General features: G+C 37.8%; 1 protein-coding gene across 9 annotated transcripts in view; it reads right to left on the minus strand.

The window, feature by feature from the left end:
* LOC107971330 (notch homolog 2 N-terminal-like protein A) overlaps positions 1 to 19,631 on the minus strand; it is a 250,005-nt gene that overhangs the window by 22,403 nt on the left and 207,971 nt on the right. For 5 of the 9 annotated variants that reach the window (XM_063815240.1, XM_063815241.1, XM_063815239.1 and 2 more), the window contains 5 exons: positions 16,692 to 17,297; positions 15,435 to 15,466; positions 12,573 to 12,729; positions 9,881 to 9,972; positions 7,999 to 8,191 (listed from right to left, as the gene is read on the minus strand). The exons of the other annotated variants lie outside the window; for them this stretch is intronic. In XM_063815240.1, the coding sequence (XP_063671310.1) occupies positions 7,999 to 8,191; positions 9,881 to 9,972; positions 12,573 to 12,729; positions 15,435 to 15,466; positions 16,692 to 17,297 (1,080 nt within the window). The remainder of the gene's footprint in view (positions 1 to 7,998; positions 8,192 to 9,880; positions 9,973 to 12,572; positions 12,730 to 15,434; positions 15,467 to 16,691; positions 17,298 to 19,631) is intronic. 9 annotated transcript variants of the gene reach the window in all.

Here is a 19,631-nt window from a genome sequence, read left to right on the forward strand (position 1 = left end):
CTAAGATATATTTAAGAAATCAGTAAAACCAGAGATTGACAAAGTACAGTTTGCAAGTCTAATTTGGACCACTGCCTGTTTTTGTTTGGCCTGTGAATAGTTTTTTACATTTTTAAATGATTAGAAAAAAAGAACAAAAGAAGGATATTTTCTGACATTTCAAAATTATATACAATTCAAATTTCAGTGTCTATAAATAGTCTTACTGGAACACAGCCATGCTCATTCATTTATAGGTTGTCTATGGCTGATTTTCCACTACAACAACAGAGTCAAGTAGCTGTAATGAGACCATAAAGCCTGCAAAAATAATTACTCTCTGGCACTTTACAGAAAAAGTTTGCCAACTTCTGAGTAGAGAACATATGAAGGCTAATTCTATAAATACCATCCAATATGCTTATTAATAATGATCGGTTTCTGATAGGAAATCAACCTTATTAGTTTCCACAAAGAATATTAAACTTATAATCATTCATTCACACAACAATTAGTAAATGCCTATTATGTGCCAGGCATTTTTCCAGTGCTAAAAAATTCTTACACTCTTGGAGTTTACATTCTAATAGCGGAAGACGAAAACAAAATTACTAAGTAAAAGATGCACAATAGATGGAGTTAAGTGCTGTGAAAAAAAAATTAAACAGGAAGGAATGGAGCTGGGGATGAGGGTGTGGGGTGAGCAAAGAGAAGTATCTCAGTTTAGAATAGGAAAATCAGAGAAGACCTTCACTAACAATACTTGAGTTGAAACCTAAATAAGGTGAGAGTAATCATGCAGGTATCTTAGGGAAACACATTCATGAGAAAGGGAACAGCAAATGCAAAGGCCATAACACAGAGAGCAGCCCTAGCGTGTTTGAGAAACAGCAAGAATATCTGGAGCAGCAGAAAATAGATGAGAGCTGTAACTGGGATGTGGATCAATTGGGGCCTTTAAGCCACTATAAAGAAAGACTCAGGGTTTTCCTCTAAATGGGATAATACTTACATATGAGGTACAACAGACTTACTCTCCTAAAGCCCGTGTACAGAACCACATATTTGCTTTATGTGAAACTAGACCTACTGTATTAATAAAGTTTGATTTCTATTTAAAATGTTTTAGAGGGCTGGACATCAGCTTAGTTCTTTACTTTTACCTTAGAAGATATACAAGTCTCTTTTAACCCACATTTTCATGAGGTCCCATTTCCCTTTCCAAATTATTGTTTCACAGCTAACCTTCTATGACTGTAGCCTAATTTCAGATATTTCTCTTTCTTTTCCATCTACTTCTTACTTATCCCTCTGCAACAAAACTTTAATTCTAATTATTGCTTAGAAACTGTTTTCTAAAAACAATGACTTTCCTCTAGTCAAGTTCAGTGGTCTCATCTGAAACTTCATAAGGAAATTCTCTCTCCTATAGGGAGAATTGCTAACCACTCCATGCACCGTTTTAATCACTTTACCTTGGCTTCTATGACTCCCTCTGTCTAACTCAAAACCCAGTGAAGTCTTAGTCTGGATTGCTGATTTCTCCTTCTTCCCCATCTATTATGGCCACCCTAATGTTTAAGTCTGGACTGCACTGCTCTTTCTCTCAAATGCATTTGTTACTGTTGTTGTTCACTTGGTTTTAAACAACTTCCTTCCTGTAACTGACTCCAAAATACACTGTTCCAGTCCCATATGTTCAGTTTTCTAGAAGTCATCTGTCTATCCTAATATGTGCTGCCACTATTTGAAACTAAACATTTGTAAAAGGAGATCATCTTCCCAAGAAACTTTAATTATTCAATTTTTCTAAGGCTTCCACACACAATTTAAAGTAACTTCATCTCTTTAAGTTGTATATAATTTATTACCACATTCTGACAAGACTTGTTAACTGAATTCCTATAATACTTATCATTCGTGTTCACAGTTTCCTTTTTGATACAAATTCTGATCATCTTAAAAGCCTCAGGCCAGACATCATCTTGTTGCTGGCTTTTCCCCCATTTCCAGCCATCCTTGGAATAACAGAACCTTCAGATTCAAGAAATTTAATTTCTATCCAATTAAGTAATCATTTCTAAAATATTTCTAAAAGATGATCACCAGCCTCTGCTTGAATACAAGCATGTAGCATGGTGCCGGATAAATCTTGAGAATTTAATAAATGCTTGGAGTTATTATTGTGCTGCTCTTAAGAGTACAGACTCTGGAACCAGACCACCTGGATTTCAATCCCAACTCCACCATTTACTCAATGTGTAATCTTGGGCAAGGTACTGAACTTCCCTGTTGTAAAGGAGATGTAATAACAGTGCCTACTTCATAGGATTTTTAAATAAGGGTAAAGCACTTAGAACACTATCCAGCACATAGTAAACACTATGCATTTGTTAACTGAAATTACTGGCTGACTACTTCAACAAAAGAACAGTCTTCAATGTGGGTGGATCCCACTGTGAGAAAGCTCTTTCTTTCTTAATTCTTCAAATTCTGCCTCCCTTCCTAGGTATATACCCGAGATAACTGAAAACATATGCCCACATAATAAAAATGTTCATAGCAGCATTATTCATAATAGCTAAAAAGTAGAAACAACCCAAATGCCTATAAGCTGATGAACAGATAAAGAAAATGTGGTATATCCATAAATGAAATATGTGGCCATGAAAAGGAATGACATTCTGATACATGCTACAACATGGATGAACCTTGAAAACATGCCAAGTGAAAGAAGCCACACACAAAAGGCCACATATTATATAATTCCATTTATATGAAATGTCCAGAATATGCAAATCCGTAGAGATAGAAAGTAGATTAGTGTTGCCAGGAGCTGCAAAGAAAGGGAAATAGACAGTGACTACTAAGCAGTAGAGAATTTCTTTCAGGGTGATAAAAATGTTTCAAAATTAGATAATGGTGGTGGTCTCATAACTCTGGAAATACTAAAGTCTACTAAACACTTTAAAAGGGTAAATTTTATGATACATAAATTATGTCTTAACTTTGAAAAGAACAAACTTTGTCTCTCTACAATTTCCAGGTTATCTCTACCCTCTAGAACAAAAAAGAACAAGCCTTCTGCTTCTTTTACACGTAGCCCTTCAAGAATCTGAAGACAGTTATGTGGGCCTTTTGTTTTCTTTTTTCCAGGATTCAATGGTTTGGCGTATTCCTCAGTATAGGGTTATTTCCAGGCTTCTTCACCGTTTTAGTGGTGCTTCTATGCTTAATAGTAGTAATAATAATCAGAATGACCAAAATTTTCTGCCTCCCTTCCCAGGTATATACCCGAAGTAACTGAAAACATATTTTCTAAGTACTTAACTATGTATTGTATATTTGCTAAGCATTTGATAGCTATTGTCTCTTGTATTACTCGCTCCAGTGCTATATTATAATCTCCATTTTATATATGAGGAACTCAAAGCTTAGAAAGATTAAGATTTTACAGCTAGGCCGGGCGCGGTGGCTCACACCTGTAATCTCAGCACTTTGGGAGGCCGAGGCAGGCAGATCACCAGGTCAGGAGATCGAGACCATTCTGGCTAACACAGTGAAACCCTGTCTCTACTAAAAATATAAAAAATTAGCCAGGCGTGGTGGCGGTCGCCTGTAGTCCCAGCTACTCGGGAGGCTGAGGCAGGAGAATGGCATGAACCTAGAAGTTGGAGGTTGCAGTGAGCCAAGATCGCGCCACTGCACTCCAGCCTGGGCGACAGAGCGAGACTCCCTCTCAAAAAAAAAAAAAAATTCACAGCTAGTAGATGGAAGAGGCAGGATTCAAACCCAAGTAGTCTCTAGAGTGCGTGTGCTTCAACACTAGGCTATCCTGCCTCCCCATCACTGGATGACTCCAGTTCATCAAAAACCTCTTTAAAAAGTGAGGCTCAAAATGGAAAAAGGCTTAACACATGTTCTTACCAGTGCAGCACAGAGCTGAACCATGACCTCCTGATCTGGACACTATGCTTTTACTATTTCAGAATAAGTTCTTAAACTGAGGAGGCATTGTGAGAGCGCAGTTCAAGAAAGAATAATGCTCCGACTCATACCCAATGGATGTGTGTACTTTTTTAGAAGCCACAAAATACTACTATGTGCTATGGAATACACACTCAGCTAAAATATTCAGAGCCTTATTTCACATGAACTACTAGTGTACCCTATTTTTCTCATCTTATACTTGTAGCACATGTTTTTTGAACCCAATAATTGGAACTGTCATTCATTCCTTATAAATCCATCATATTGAGTCTTTACTCCAAGTTTCCTTGATTGAGACAACTTTTACATTATACTCATACAATCACAGAATTTCAGCAGTGATCTCAGAAACCAAATGGTCTGAACCCCTATAGCACTGAAAAGGACACCAAAGCTAACTGATCTACCCAAAGTTGGTTATCTGTGAATCTAGCAATTTCCCCAGTTTTACAAATATATCCCTATCTTCACCTAGACCTTACAATGAAATAGTACTTAACTGAAAGTGTATGACTAAGTCTTGCCCCAAGACTAGCACCTATTCAATCAGCTCTAACATCCTAAATGGACCAGCATCCTATCCATACCTCTCCTCTCCCTAAGGACAGTCTGGAAATTCCTTGCTGAACCTAAGCATATGACTAAAAGAATAATCTTTCCTAAGCATAATTTTCATGTCATTCTTCTGCTCAGAAACTAGCAACAGTATTAATACCAAGCCTTTCAAATCCAAGTTCTTTACAATCTCTGATCTGCTTGTCTGTCCCATTCCAATCATCTAACCATCTTACTCTTTAGTAATCCATAACTCGAACACTCCATATTATTTCCACAATCTTGTTTACTGTCCCCTATATTAAAATCTTTTTAATTTCCAGTGAGAAACATCATGCTTCCCTTCTGGTATATCTCCAACTTAGGTTCCTTTCTTCCACCCTTTTTTCAAAAATCTGCTGTAAACCTGTCCTATAGTAAGCCTTCTACAAATCATCCCACCTGTCTCTGATCCTTCCAACAGCAGATGTAGTGCCATGTCATGCACTACATTGTCTCCACTGGTACGGTTCTTCTTTATTTAAGCCACTGTTATGTCTTTGCTGTACCTTTCTCAAACTCCCATCTAGATAGTTTTTGTGGGGAAGAGCCTGTCTTGAACCCTTGGTGTAGGTTCCCTGATTACCTGAGTACCTAAACCCCACTAAGCAGCTGGTTCCAAAGCAGGCTAAATTTCATGTGATGGATAAAGTCAGTCTCTCAATCCAAATGTTCCACAAAATCCATCTCTACTCTGTGATCTGTCTGGTAGAATAACAGGCCAAATCAACCTAATAGTCATCCTGAGGTATACAATTATCCTTCACACCCCAGGAAGCTAAGCAGCATTATGGACATGGGAAGAAAGGGGAGTAATAGGTAAGACAGTCAGAAATAACAGACCCTTGTTTCCTAAGGCAGGAGATCTTTCAACTTGCAAATCCCTGTTCAACTGTGGTATAAGGAGAAAATATACTCTGTTAGTCTTGGTGGAAAGTAAGGTTCTCTGCTTGAAAACAAGGGCTTAAATAGCTGTCTTCTTGAGATGGCTAAAGTTGAATTTGGTTAGAGAATGAAAACATGGCTAAACACCCAACATCCCTTACATATCTATAATTCCATTAAGCTACCCAGCACACATTTTGGAAAATAGTCTACCACTTGAACTAAAGGTGTATATTCTAAAAAATAACCACAAAAATCTAACAGATGCCTTTCATCCGCAAAACTATATGAATGTTTCCCTCCTGTAGGGAGTTTATTAATTATTTTCATAACTGTCTCTTCAATGTCTCTCAGTGACTTCTACTTACTCTCTCTTCTCTAGCATTGGAACTCTGAAAGAACATACTTCGCAGATGAGGTTGTGAATACAGAGAAAGGTTTGGGGAGCATTTTTCCATTTTAAACTCCATAAACTAATCTGAATACTTACCAGGTCCATAAAGATATATTTATGACTTTTTCTTTAAAAGTCTCAGCTGGGCACAGTGGCTCACACCTGTAATCCCAGCACTGTGGGGGGCCAAGGCGAGCAGATTGCTAGAGCAGAAGTTCGAGACCTGCCTAGGCAACACGGGCAACATGGTGAGAACCCCATCTCAAAAAAAAAAAAAGTATCATTTCTGACATTGAGAGGTCCACGTTTTCATTGTTACTGTTCAAACATACGCATGGGGTTGGATGTAGAAAAGCAAAGGAAGGAAGAAAACAGAGAAAAACAAGGGATTCCTCCTAATGGAACTAGAAAACATTCCATTTGAAGGATACCCCTACAGTTTCCTCTCACTTAAGCAGATGAAAACCAGACCCCAACCCTCACATCTCACTAGCAGCCTGGATTAGTTTACATGTAGCCACTTTACAGATTTCAACGAAGCTGGGATCTGAATAGCAATTCCAATCTATCTGGCAATGGCTGCAGTTCAGGATCAGTCTCCCTAGTAATACAGGACAGAAAAATTTGTTCTTTCACGTTTCCTAAGTGAATAGCCACTCGTCTACAGAAAAGCTTAAAACAGTGTAGCATCTTGTGTCAGCTCCAAGATGACTGAAGTCTGAGCAGGAAATAAGCCCCTTTTCCAAATAAAAGCCAGTGTTCTCTCCCCTTGTTTTCTCCACCGAATGTTCTGTATCAGCAGGGTGAGGCCAAATTGCATCCAGGGCTTTGCTGCAGCTCTGTCTTTAGCTTTTTTTTTTTTTTTTAAATGAGGATTTGGCCATTCAAAAAAAAAAACAACAACAACAAAGCAAAATCCCACCACATACAAGAAGAAAAAGAGAGGCATGCTTTACAAAACAGCTATTTCAAAATCATGATTTTTAAAAAAACTATACAGAATGTGGAACGAAGGGGAAAAAAAAGTCTCATGTGGGTTGCGTCGGCACCGCAGCTGCTCCTCATTAAAGCTCCTCTTTACTCCCTCTGGGCTAGTTTCCAGCAGAAAATTCTTTAAACAGAACTCTGCTTTCAACCCACTTTCTTCTTGCGCTGGGCCTCTTGGCCCCCCAGTCCACAGTGGCAGCCTGCCCTAGCTGAGCTCTAGAGGGGGGAGCTGTCGTTAAGGTAAATGAGGTAAGGGCAGGGGAAAAAACTAACAAAACCCAGAAACCAAATTAAGCATCGGTCAGTAACAAAGGTCTGCAGTTTGAAAGGCTCCAAATCAGTCTGTTCTTTCCTGTGACCATAATGCCAGCTTAGTTTCCTGCCCCCCTACTCTGTCACCCCTGTTAAAGTAGATAAAAATAATTGCTAACAGCCAAGGCTAGCTGGAACCAGTCAAAGTTCCTATGTAACATTCAATTCCCAAGGCTCCGACTACAAACTTGTAGGTACCCCAGAGCCTATAGAATCAAGTCTAAACTTCTAGGCTGGCATTCAGGAGGCCTAACCCACCTATTGGTCTAGACTCACTGGTCTCCCTCCTTTCAGTACCTCCTGGCTGAGGTCTGATGGGCTTGTCAACTTTTTAATTCTGTCACTCTGTGTAAAGGTAACTAACTAGGTTATGCTAATTACCAACTTTGTTTTAAAAACATGCATGAGGACTTCTAGTTAACTTCCCAGGCTACTCCCAGCTACTCAGGAGGCTGAGGCAGGAGAATCGCTTGAACCCAGGAGGTGGAGGTTGCAGTGAACTGAGCTCATACCACTGCACTCTAGCCTGGGTGACAGAGTGAGACTCTACCTCAACTCAACAAAACAAAACAAAACCGGATTTAAATCAATACTCCCACCTATAATACATTTGCAAAATGCATCAATATATGAAAATAATCTTAATATAGAAGTCCAAAATTTATTTTTTTATAGTAGTATTATTTCTGAATCCTTTTGTGTTTGCATAGCCTTCCACAGTGAGGCCCTGGATCACACCAAATGGGTTATCTTAGATACTACTGAATGTAATAAAATAACCTGCAAAACTACACAGGAAGTAGACTAGTATCTTTGTTTCTTTTTTAACTTTTCAGAGCAGGAACAAGTTCACACACCTCCATAGAAGATCTTCCGTCTGACAGTTAGTAACACATGGCCATTTCGAGCAGCAGTTGTCATGAGGTCCAAGACTTGTTTGTGTGATTTCCCTTTAACAGGAATTCCATCAATGCACATTAGTTCATCAGCTGCGCGGAGCCGACCATCTTTCTCAGCTGCTCCCAGGGGAATAATAGCCCCAATATATATCTGATAAGATAACAAAGTACAGTTTGGTCCACAGTGTAAAGTTTAGCTGAAGAGTTAAGGAATTCCTAACTTAGCATTGTGCAAACCAACAGATTTTTGCAGTTCAACTATGAAAACAGTTATATTTTAGAAAGGTATTATCTGAGAAAGTGCCCATTCTCCAAAATGGCACTTCAAATAACCACATTGTATTATGTAATCCCTTATAGATCCTCAGGGCTGTGTACAAAGAAAATAGAAAATACAAAGTTGTTCGATAACTCAAAAAGCACAACCATTATCCCTATCATTACAATGAAACAAAACACTAAACTCAGAAAATATAAATCTGCAGAGTAGCTATTAAAAGTCTGTTCAATGTCATCAGGCAAGATTTTCTACATACTGTTCACAGCAACTGGGATCATTCTCAACGGTACTCCCATCACATATGACTAACGGTACAAGTTCAATATACACAGCACAGAGACATTTCTTGTTTCTAAATCTCAGCGGGAACAGAGTGGCCTGAAGCTTCACTTGCATCTAGGTGAACAAATCTGGTTCATTTTGCTCACCAGCATTAGAATCCTATAATTAGGCAATCCTGAATGTTTAGGCTAGTTTCAGAGCTGCTAAAATCTGACATTTAAGAGAAAAGAAAGGTTTCTTCTAAGTTGTTTGAAACAAATTCTTAAAATGTCTAAGTGAACATTATGAGTATCAACAAAATAGGAAGCAATAAAACAAAAATACAAATACCACCAAGAACAATTAAAGTATCTAGTATTTGTTCTACATAGGGCAACCTGCCTTAAGCTTTATGTGTCTCCAATGACTGTTGTAACTGTAACCAATATGACCAATTAGAACAAATTTATACTACATAAATCAAATGTTCTATTCAGAAATAAGAAGCCTGTAATTTTTAAAGATTATTGTTCTTCACCTAACTTCCAACCATATTTTTTGATATATAATATATTGATATTATATAAAATAAAATGCAAATATGTTCTTTAAAATGCTACAGAACACATTACTTCTTTGTTATTCAAACCAAGAGCAAAACTTAGAAACAAAACCCACTACATTTGTTCTCTAAAACAAGTTTATGTGAGAATCATGTGTAAACAAAATCCTAGACTTCAAATGCTTTGCAAATATAACCCTTATGCCTCTGGACAAAAATATTAATTATTTTATATTCCTCTAGTTTCAAAGGTAACAGATGAAATGACATGCAAAGTACTGAGCATGAAAATGCCAACCTATTAATAAGATGAGGTGAAACAATATGCACAGGCTCATGCCAACCATTTATGGAGCATCCAGAAGATAGAGTAATAGTGGGAAAGAGGACATGGGATTATAGGCTTCTTAGAGAAGGAAAATATCTTAGACTCTGTTTAATGAGGGCAAAGGAAAATATAAACTTAAAATAAGCTTTATGTAGTTATTCACACAGAGAAGTAAATAAATTAATCACTGTCTAATTTGCAGCTGACATATTCAGTTTTTACCCACAGTTTTTAACCTCAGCTACACCACAATAACTGAGGGACTATGATAATAATAGAAATGCAGTTATTCTTCATATTAATGAAACTGTTAGAGAAAAAAAAAACTTAAAACACACCATAATCCACCAAATCACCACTCAAAACGTTTGAACAGGAAACAGCCATGTTCCAAAGAAGTGACACTTACAGACTGGTCAGGTCCATCTCCTCCTAGCTCCCTGAAGCCAAACCCTGACTCTTGTTTTTGAAGAAAAACATCCAAATCTTTGGTGTTTGGTGCTGAGAAAAATCAGAAAATATAAATACTATGATTTATTTTAAAAGGATTAAAACAAAACAAAGTTCAGTATTTAGTAGGATATTATAGAGTAACTCAATAAACTATAATCTCAGAACTTTTTAATATGGAAAATTTGCACAAGAGTGTAACACACACACAATTCAACTATAAATCCTTGTTTTGAGCTCTAAACAAAACTGTATGAAGACTGTTTAGAAACATTTACTCTCACTTCCATATACTCAGTATTACACTGCCATTAACTTCTAATGCTGTCCAATCAATATAACAATGTTGAATTCAGAATGATCAAACTTGAGTTTGATATTTGACAGGTGCAAATGACCTAAGTTAACACTTGGGTAAGGTACATTAAATCTGTATAGGCGCTCCTGTATAGAGTGCCTGTAAAATACCTTATTCCTGCTCTCAAGCTAATACCTTTCTCTCAGAAAAGTATTCCATATGAACTACTTACCTAGCCTAGTTTTGCAAAATGATAGCATTTTAAAGGAAAATAATTAAGCACTAACATTTATTATTAGCCCCATTTTCTAGGTGGGAAAACTGAGGGTGTAAGTAAGTTGGCCATTGTCACATAGCAAGTGGTGAAGCTAAGATTTAAATCCAGGTTGATTTCCAGGGTCTAATCTCCTAACTCATACTGTCCTACCCTCAAAGGGTAGGTTGTATTCCTTAGAATATTAAGCAGGAGGATTGCTTGAACCTAGGAGGCAGAGGTTGCAGTGAACTGAGATCGTGCCACTGCATTCCAGCCTGGGCAACAGAGCAAGACTCCATCTCCAAAAAAAAAAAAAAAAAAAAGAATATTAAGTCACAAAAATCTATTTCATGACTAAAATTTTTTCTTTGGGAAAATATTAATGTTATTTATAGGTAAGAAGTATTTACTGTAAAGAGAGAAGAAATAAACATGTCAAGGAACTATGTAAAAAGTGAGATTAGTAAATTCCTGATAATATTCTATAGAAGCAGTATCTTTTGATATATACTTCCTATTAAAATTGTAGAACTTTAGAGATTAAAAGAGTCCACTTTGGGAGGCCGAGGTGGGCGGATCACGAGGTCAGGAGTTTGAGACCAGCTTGACTAACATGGTGAAACCCCGTCTCTACTAAAAATGCAAAACTTAGCCAGTCATGGTGGCATACGCCTGTAGTCCCAGCTACTCAGGAGGCTGAGGCAGGAGAATTGCTTGAACCTAGGAGGCAGAGGTTTCAGTGAGCTGAGATTGTGCCACTGCACTCCAGCTCCGGGTGACAGAGCAAGACTCTGTCTCAGGGGGAAAAAAAAAAAAAAGAGTCATCAGTTCAACTCACTTATTTTATGGGTGAAGCCTGATGGGACTGCAGAGTTTATACCAGTATTAATAATGTATCAGGCTATGAATGGAAAGTATGAAGGAAGGGATTCTACATAGTTATGCTAATTTAAATTATTGCTTTGCTGGGCGTACAACTGGTGTTCATCTTTCTGAATATGGCTTGGGATTATCAAGATGTACTTCTGCAACTAGTTAAATAAGCATTAAGTCAACTATACATATATTCCACTTGTACATATCTTTTCCAAGGTAGATTTACATCTCTTTCTAAGAACAAATAAATTTTAAAAAATTATACCTACTCAAATCTGCAATTTTACTTTGGAAAAGATTTATCATTAGTAAGTGAATTAGTAGGAACATGCATGAATTTCTGCCTTATGCAGTCTCTCTTTTTATCTCTCAGCTGGACTCCTTTAAGGAGTCAACTCTTTAGTTTCTTCTTCAAATTGCACACCCTCCCTCAAATTGCATACACCTCTCATTCATCCTTCATACTCCTGCCGGAAAAACCTTTCTATAACACAAAACTATGCCTTCCTTATAGTTAAAGGCATTCTGTGGTTCTCTGTTATTTATATGACCAACTCCAGCTCCCTTGGAAGGGCATCATTGGCCTTCCTCAATCTGTTCCTGCTCTCCTCTGTGACTTTCCTTGCCAATTGCACCAAGTGAAAGTGAACTACTTGCAGAGCCCAAGTCATGCAAGGCCAGTGTGCATGTGCTATTCCTTCTATCTTTCCCTTTTATCTTCCTCAAAGACACTTTTTCATCCCTGATGACTTAGTTAAAGCTTTGCTTCCAGTATGAAGCTTTTCCTGACACTTCCTACTGCCCACACTGATAAAACTGAATATTCCTTCTTTGGATCCCAATTTATCCATTTCATCTTTCTATCACTGTACCTGTTAGGCTTATTATGTGTACTTATTTGTATACTATTTGATTACATATTTGTCTTTTTCCATTTAGTTCTAATAATATTTTTGGGTGCAGGTCCTATGTAACCTATTTATCTCTGTATTCTGGTTACCTAGTATGGCATCTGGTAGATAACTAGCACTTAAAGCATGATTTTGAAAAAAATGAATGTGTGAATGTTGAATATGCATGGAAGAAGTCCAGAGTTCTATTAAAATGGTAATGAAGGAATAACTTTTCAATATGCTTCTGAAAGATGGGAAGGTCCTAGTCTAAAATAAATCCAAATTTATCTCATTATATGCTCTCCTGAAATATTCCACAACTACTTACGTTTATCTTCATATAAAGTCTTAGATTTCAGGTAGACCTCGGAAGGATCCAATTTTGGGGATCCTGACCTGATAATGCTCGGTGGAAAAGGCATAGGCTGAGGAATAGGCTCATTTATGGCCTCCAAACTTCCTGCATTTTCCTTTTTATCTGTTTTCTGAAATGGAAAAGAGCCTTACTTAGTATTTTTTAAAAAGCAGATGGTTGACTAATTCATAAAACTGATATCTGAAATGGATATGTCAACTGATTATAGTTGTATAGGTGGCAGGATCAAAGACACAGCAGATTTACCGTTACAGGAATTCATTTTCATAGCAATGTGTATTGGTTGAAACATATTTAACTTAAATTAGAAAAAAGTTTATAGTAATATCAACTGAAGAGCCTTAGTTAGTCCTATGTTTAAACAATTTTGCCCTTTTCTCCACCACCAAGACACAAATTGACTTTGAGATGAAGATAAATAGAAATACAACACAAGGCAGCACTTCTAAGTAAAGGAAGAGGGAGATTCAGAGAATATCTTCATAAAATTCTTAGCACGGCCCACCTCCCATTCACTGAGTTTAATTTCTAAGGAAGATGTTTAAGATAATACTCTCTCTAAGAAAACAGGAGAGGTTAACTCTAATTTAGGTTATAAAGATGGCACTGTGAAAACCCTGTCTGGCCAATTCACATATATTAAGAGAAAATGTACCATGCAAGACAATTAGATAAGGGAAAGCATAGTAGCATATTTTGATATTTTTCCTATTCAGATAGAACTTTCCCAAGATAACAGCCAAGCAAAATGACTTATTTAATAAAATGTTAACAATGAAATCCAATAAATGGCCTAAGAAATATGGTTTTGAGACCAGCTTGTTTTCCTGGATTATTGTTAGGAGAGGGAGATTATGGATGTTTGTGATCATTAACAATGACTAGAATGCAGGGGCACCAGTCTGTCAGGGAGTAATCAGGGGTCAGCCACTACAAAGTGTTGTGCTAGAGGGGACCCTTCAATCACCCAGACCCAATGAGAAGGCAGAGAAGCTAACAGTAGTCTCCTACCCTTCCCCATACATCTTAGCATTCTGTCAGAGGCGGTTAAAGTTCATCAGACCCTTCCATCAATTATAAAGCATTAGGGCCACTGCGACTGCAGTGGCATCCATTATGAAATAAACATGGTGGCACAGGAGTTAAAAATGATTACTAGAGGAACCAGAGAAATGTAGAATACAGTGCAATTTGAACTGAATGGACAAAAACAATTTCTGTTCACACTGGACCCAAGTAGTATAAGCAGTCAATGAAAAGGGCAGAAGCTGGCCGGGCGCAGTAGCTCATGCCTGTAATCCCAGCACTTTGGGAGGCCGAGGTGGGCAGATCACCTGAGGTCAGGAATTTGAGACCAGCCTAGCCAACGTAGTGAAACTCCATCTCTACTAAAAATATAAAAATTAGCTGCGTGTGGTGGCGTGCACCTGTAATTCCAGCTACTGGGAGGCTAAGGCACAAGAATTGCTTGAACCTAGGCGGCAGAGGCTGCAGTGAGCCAAAATCACACCACTGCATTCCAGCCTGGGTGATGGAGTGAGACTCTGTCTCAAAAAAAAAAAAAAAGGCCAGAAGCTGAGGGATTCTTTTTAATCTATAAAACAGCAAATTTGCAGAGGATTCCTACTTGGTGGGCTAGAAAGAACTAATTCATTTAATATAACCGTCTATAGTTTATGGTTATGGAAGGCCATGTTTTGATTTTGAGATAAAAGTCTCCAAATGAGCAAACTAGAACTAAATTAGAATTTTAAATAAAATTGTCTTTATATCCAAAACATTGCGGATATTTAAATAGCTACAAATGTGCACCTTGTAGAGTTTCTTCCACAACAGCAGTATTTGATGCACTCCTTTTTAAAGTTCTTATTCTCTGCACAGGTCCTTAAACAGGCTACGTGATTATTTAGAAGAATGCCAAAGAAGACACTGTTTCAGGTCTTTCACTTTGACAACAAGCAAATTTAGCATAGAAGGCCACAATTACTCTAGAAAGTCTTGTTTAGTCAGCCGGACGTGGTGTATCATGCCTGTAATCCCAGCACTTTGGGAGGCCGAGGCGGGCAGATCATGAGGTCAAGAGATCGAGACCATCCTAGCCAACATGGTGAAACCCTGTCTCTACTAAAAATACAAAAAAATTAGCTGGGTGTGGTGGCGTGCACCTGTAGTCCCAGCTACTTGGGAGGCTGAGGCAGGAGAATCGCTTGAACCCCGGAGGCGGAGGTTGCAGTGAGCCGAGATAGCGCCACTGCACTCCAGCCTGGGCGACAGAGCAAGACTCCGTCTCAAAAAAAAAATAAATAAATAAAAAATAAATAATAAAAAAAGAAGCCTAATTTAGTCTTAAAAGTAAGAAGATTATCTAAAGGTGCATGCATATTTATAGTCCCCACAAAATTATGTGAACTAGTACGTCTTCTCTTCAGGCAGGGGCAAGACGATGTAATAGTTTATCATCTGTCTTAACATTTAGGTCCTTCCTACCTTGTTTCTCTGAAACACAAAAGTAAAAAGACCTCTAGGTTGGTTCTTTAATGTGTTCACATTTTATAACTTAGAGAACAGGATTATTGGTACAATAGGCCTTTAGTAATCCTCCAGTTGCAATACTTAACCAGTGGAGCACATCTCCTCACTAGGGGGCTTTTTCAAACGCTTCCCTAGTTTCTAATAAATACAAGTCAAGGGCAGCATGCCTCCTAACTTCTCCCAGTCGATAATCATCACCACAGTGAGCTCCTCTTACAGAGGGGAATGTGGCATCTCTCTCAGTGTGTTGGGGAAAAGATTTGAGGACCAGTGTATACTCACCATTTTGGCAGTTTTGGTTGGTGAAGGAGGACCTTAAAAAAAAAATGAGCCAAAGTTTAAAACCAGAGGATGCATTCCCAGATCACAAATACTGCTAATGTTTACGATAAAACTAGCTTCAACTTTTAGTACACTAGTAAATTCTGTGTCTAACCTCCTATGTACCAGGCATTATACATATATTATCTCATTTCATTTTTATAACAATCTGAAGGCACAAATGTTATGACCATCTTACAGAGAAGGTAAACTAAGATTCTTTCCTATACCAAAGAACCAGTAAGTGGCAAGGCAGGAAACTGACATCAAACCTGTGTGACATTGAACTTTGGTGTCTTTGTTATACTTGTTGAAGCCCTGGATTACTCTCAAGCACTCACAAAGAGATTTCTACCTTACTTGGAGCACATTCCACCATCACTCAGAGAAGAAACCCATGTGAATCAAAGAAACGAGATTAAGAAACAACTCCCAAAGAAGCTGAAGTGCTCGTTTGCCTCAATAGTGAAAAGTAAAATCCAGAGAGATAAAAGAGTAAGTGGCTTTTATTCTTTAAGATACTAGTCACTTATAAGTATGGATTTAAGAAAGCATATTAAAATTCAACTTTGTGATTATTCCTTGGAACTGAATTTGTAAATGTCTGGGAGGAGTTCATGTCAGCTGATGACCTTGGAAAATAAAAATTATATTTCTCTCACATAAGCACTGTGTGGTTTAATTAACATTTACAGGCAGATACTAGAGCTTAAGATAAAAACTTTATGAGCACATGCCATCATGATTGCCTCTGCAGAACAGATTAACACACCATCCAACATTTTACTTATCACAGAGATGCTAGCTCTTTCAAAACATCTTTGGTGCATTACAGAGGTCCAGATGACACACCATTGGTTGAAAGAGTCAATTTCTATTACTGTCATCAACAGAGGAATGAAATTAAGAGGATGTATTTCATTTGAAGTATCACAATGCTGTGACTCTCTCTAATCATTAAAGCCATGAATCAGATTTTCAAAAGAATACAGAGGGAAATAAATCCATAATGGACATGAATGAAATCACTAATAATTTTTTAAAAACTGCTGAAAAAGATACTGCTTATGGAAACAATCAGACAGAACCTTAAGGAAAATGCACACTAATTACTATTTAAGTCTGCTGGGAAAACACATTCTAAACTGTAAGGAAAGACAATCAGTAGATATAAATGCTTGAACACTGAAACTTTTTCTATGTTGTGCTTTTACTTACCTCCTCTTAAGATAAGCAATGGTACATCAGCACCGACTGGAAACTGCTTTAGCACCTCTACCACTTGGAGATGTGTTAAATTCTGCACATTTTGATGGCATATTTCCTTAATTATATCTCCTTTCTGAAGGCCTTGACACCACTGACTATCCAGTATCATTTTCACCTTCTGTCCAGTAGGGCTGTCAGCAATTGCAAACCCAAACTCTTTAGGGCCCTTAATCAAAGGGATAGTCACTAGTTCAGGCTGGGAGCTGCCTGACGATGCCATGGATACTCTCTGCTCACTTGTATCTGATGGTCCATTGAGACCATCACCAGTCAAAGTGTGTCCCGATTTTCCATTCTGCTCCAGAACCATTGCTCCTGGCTTAAAATCCTGAGGATTCATGCAAGTCTCTCCCTTGGTTAATGACTGTCCATTGATGACAGGGGTAGCAGCAACAATGTCCACAACAGGATCTTCACTGTCATCAGGAAGTGGATAACCACGACATAAAGTGAGGTTTACATACTGATTGACAGGTACCAATTGAAACATCTGGACAACATCTGCATGAGTGTGACCGAGGACACAGTTGCCATTGATGTCTACAATAACATCGCCTGGAAAAACATGATCATGTTAAAAATATTAAAATCAACAAATAAGTTAATTTTTTTGCTAGAGGGGCAAAAATAACTACAATTTAGCAACTAAATTTGAATTTTGGAAACCTCTATTAACTGCTGAAAAGATAGATTTCTAACACAGACCTTCTCCCTTTTCTAACTCCTCTCTAAAAAGTATGTATAAATGTCTAAAATCCTACTTATTTCAGTAGCAAAGAATTTTGACTTCAAGCTCAAGTGAATCATTAAAAAAAAAACCCTGATAATTTATATTATCATTGTTAGTATACCCTCTGAGTCATATCTAAGTATCCATGCAAAGCTAGGCACATTGCAGTAGGTATTTAGTACAGAAGCAAATAACTCCACTGACTACTTGTACAAACTGTATTATATTTTTTGAATAAATTAATTTTATTTATATATCTGTATGTATGTATATATACATACACTGAAAAAGACACTGTCCTTAACCAAACTCTAGACAGGTTCCTCTGAGCTCTTTTTTCAGTAGGCCTCATCCTTGGCATGTCCTCCAGAGCCCAGCTTTAGCAGGAATCCTGCTAAGTTGGTTTAGCCAGAATCACCCACTCTTGATATATAATCTAAGTCCTCATTCCCCACCATTCTCCAGGTGATTACCTGATCACCTCAGCCTGCATTCAGCAAGAATCCTGTCAAGTTCCTATAGCCCCTACAGCCAGAAATCCTCCTCCACCCCGATATATATATATAGATTTATATATATCTCATATATATTTATATATCATATATATCATATATATTATATATATCATATATTATATATCATATATATTATATATCATATATATTATATATATATTGTGTATATATATTATATATCATATATATTATATATATCATATATATTATGTGTATCATATATATTATGTGTATATATATTATATATATCATATATATTTGATATATATTTATATATGATATATTTTATATATCATATATATAAATATATATATATTTAAATTTTACTTTAAGTTCCAGGATGCAAGTGCAGAATATGTAGATTTGTTACATAGGTATACGTGTGCCATGGTGGTTTGCTACACCTATCAACCCGTCATCTAGGTTTTAAGCCCCACATGCATTAGTTATTTGTTCTAATGCTCTCCCTCTCCTCTTCCCCCAACCCCCGACTGGCCCTGGTGTTTGTTGTTCACGGCCCTGTGTCCATGTGTTCTCATTGTTCAACTCCCACTTATAAGAACATGCAGCGTTTGGTTTTCCGTTCCTGTGTTAGTTTACTGAGGATGATGGCTTCCAGCTTCATCTATGTCCCTGCAAAGGACATGATCTCATTCCTTTTTATGGCTGCATAGTATTCCATAGTGTATATATACCACATTTTCCTTATGCAATCTATCATTGATGGGCATTTGGGTTGGTTCCTGTCTTTGCTATTGTAAATAGTGCTGCAATAAACATACGTGTGCATGTGTCTTTATAGTAGAATGATTTATATTCCTTTGGGTATATATCCAGTAATGGGATTGCTGGATCAAATGGTATTTCTGGTTCAAGATCCTTAAGGAATTGCTACACTGTCTTCCACATTAATTGAACTAATTTATACTCCCACCAATAGTGTAAAAGCGTTCCTGTTTCTCCACAGCCTTGCCAGCATCTATTGTTTCTTGACTTTTTAATAATCACCATTCTGACTGGCGTGAGATGATATCTCACTGTCATTTTGATTTGCATTTCTTTAATAATCAGCGATGTTGAGCTTTTTTTCATATGTTAGCCGCATAATTGTCTTTTTTTGAGAAGTATCTGTTCATATCCTTTGTCCACTTTTTGACAGGGTCAGTATATCTTTAAATACCACCTAATTTCTTGAGTTTAAGAAGCCATTGGCTGGGCGTGGTGGCTCACGCCAGGCGCAGCGGCTCATGCCTGTAATCCCAGTACTCTGGGAGGCCAAGGCAAGTGGATCACCTGAGGTCAGGAATTCGACACCAGCCTGGCTAACATGGCAAAACCCCATCTCTACTAAAATATAAAAAAATTAGGCCAGACGCGGTGGCTCATGCCTGTAATCCCCGCACTTTGGGAGGCTGAGGCAGGTGGATCACCTGAGGTCAGGAGTTCAAGACCAGCCTGGCCAACATGATGAAACCCTGTCTCCACTAAAAATACAAAAAATTAGCTGGGTGTGGTGGTATGTGCTATAATCCCAGCTACTCAGGAGGCTGAGGCAGGAGAATTGCTTGAACCCGGGAGGCAGAGGTTGCAGTAAGCCGAGATCGCAGCACTGCACTCCAGCCTGGGCAACAAGAGTAAAACTCC

Source organism: Pan troglodytes, chromosome 1, assembly GCF_028858775.2.
Source record: "Pan troglodytes isolate AG18354 chromosome 1, NHGRI_mPanTro3-v2.0_pri, whole genome shotgun sequence".
Taxonomy (NCBI): domain Eukaryota; kingdom Metazoa; phylum Chordata; class Mammalia; order Primates; family Hominidae; genus Pan; species Pan troglodytes.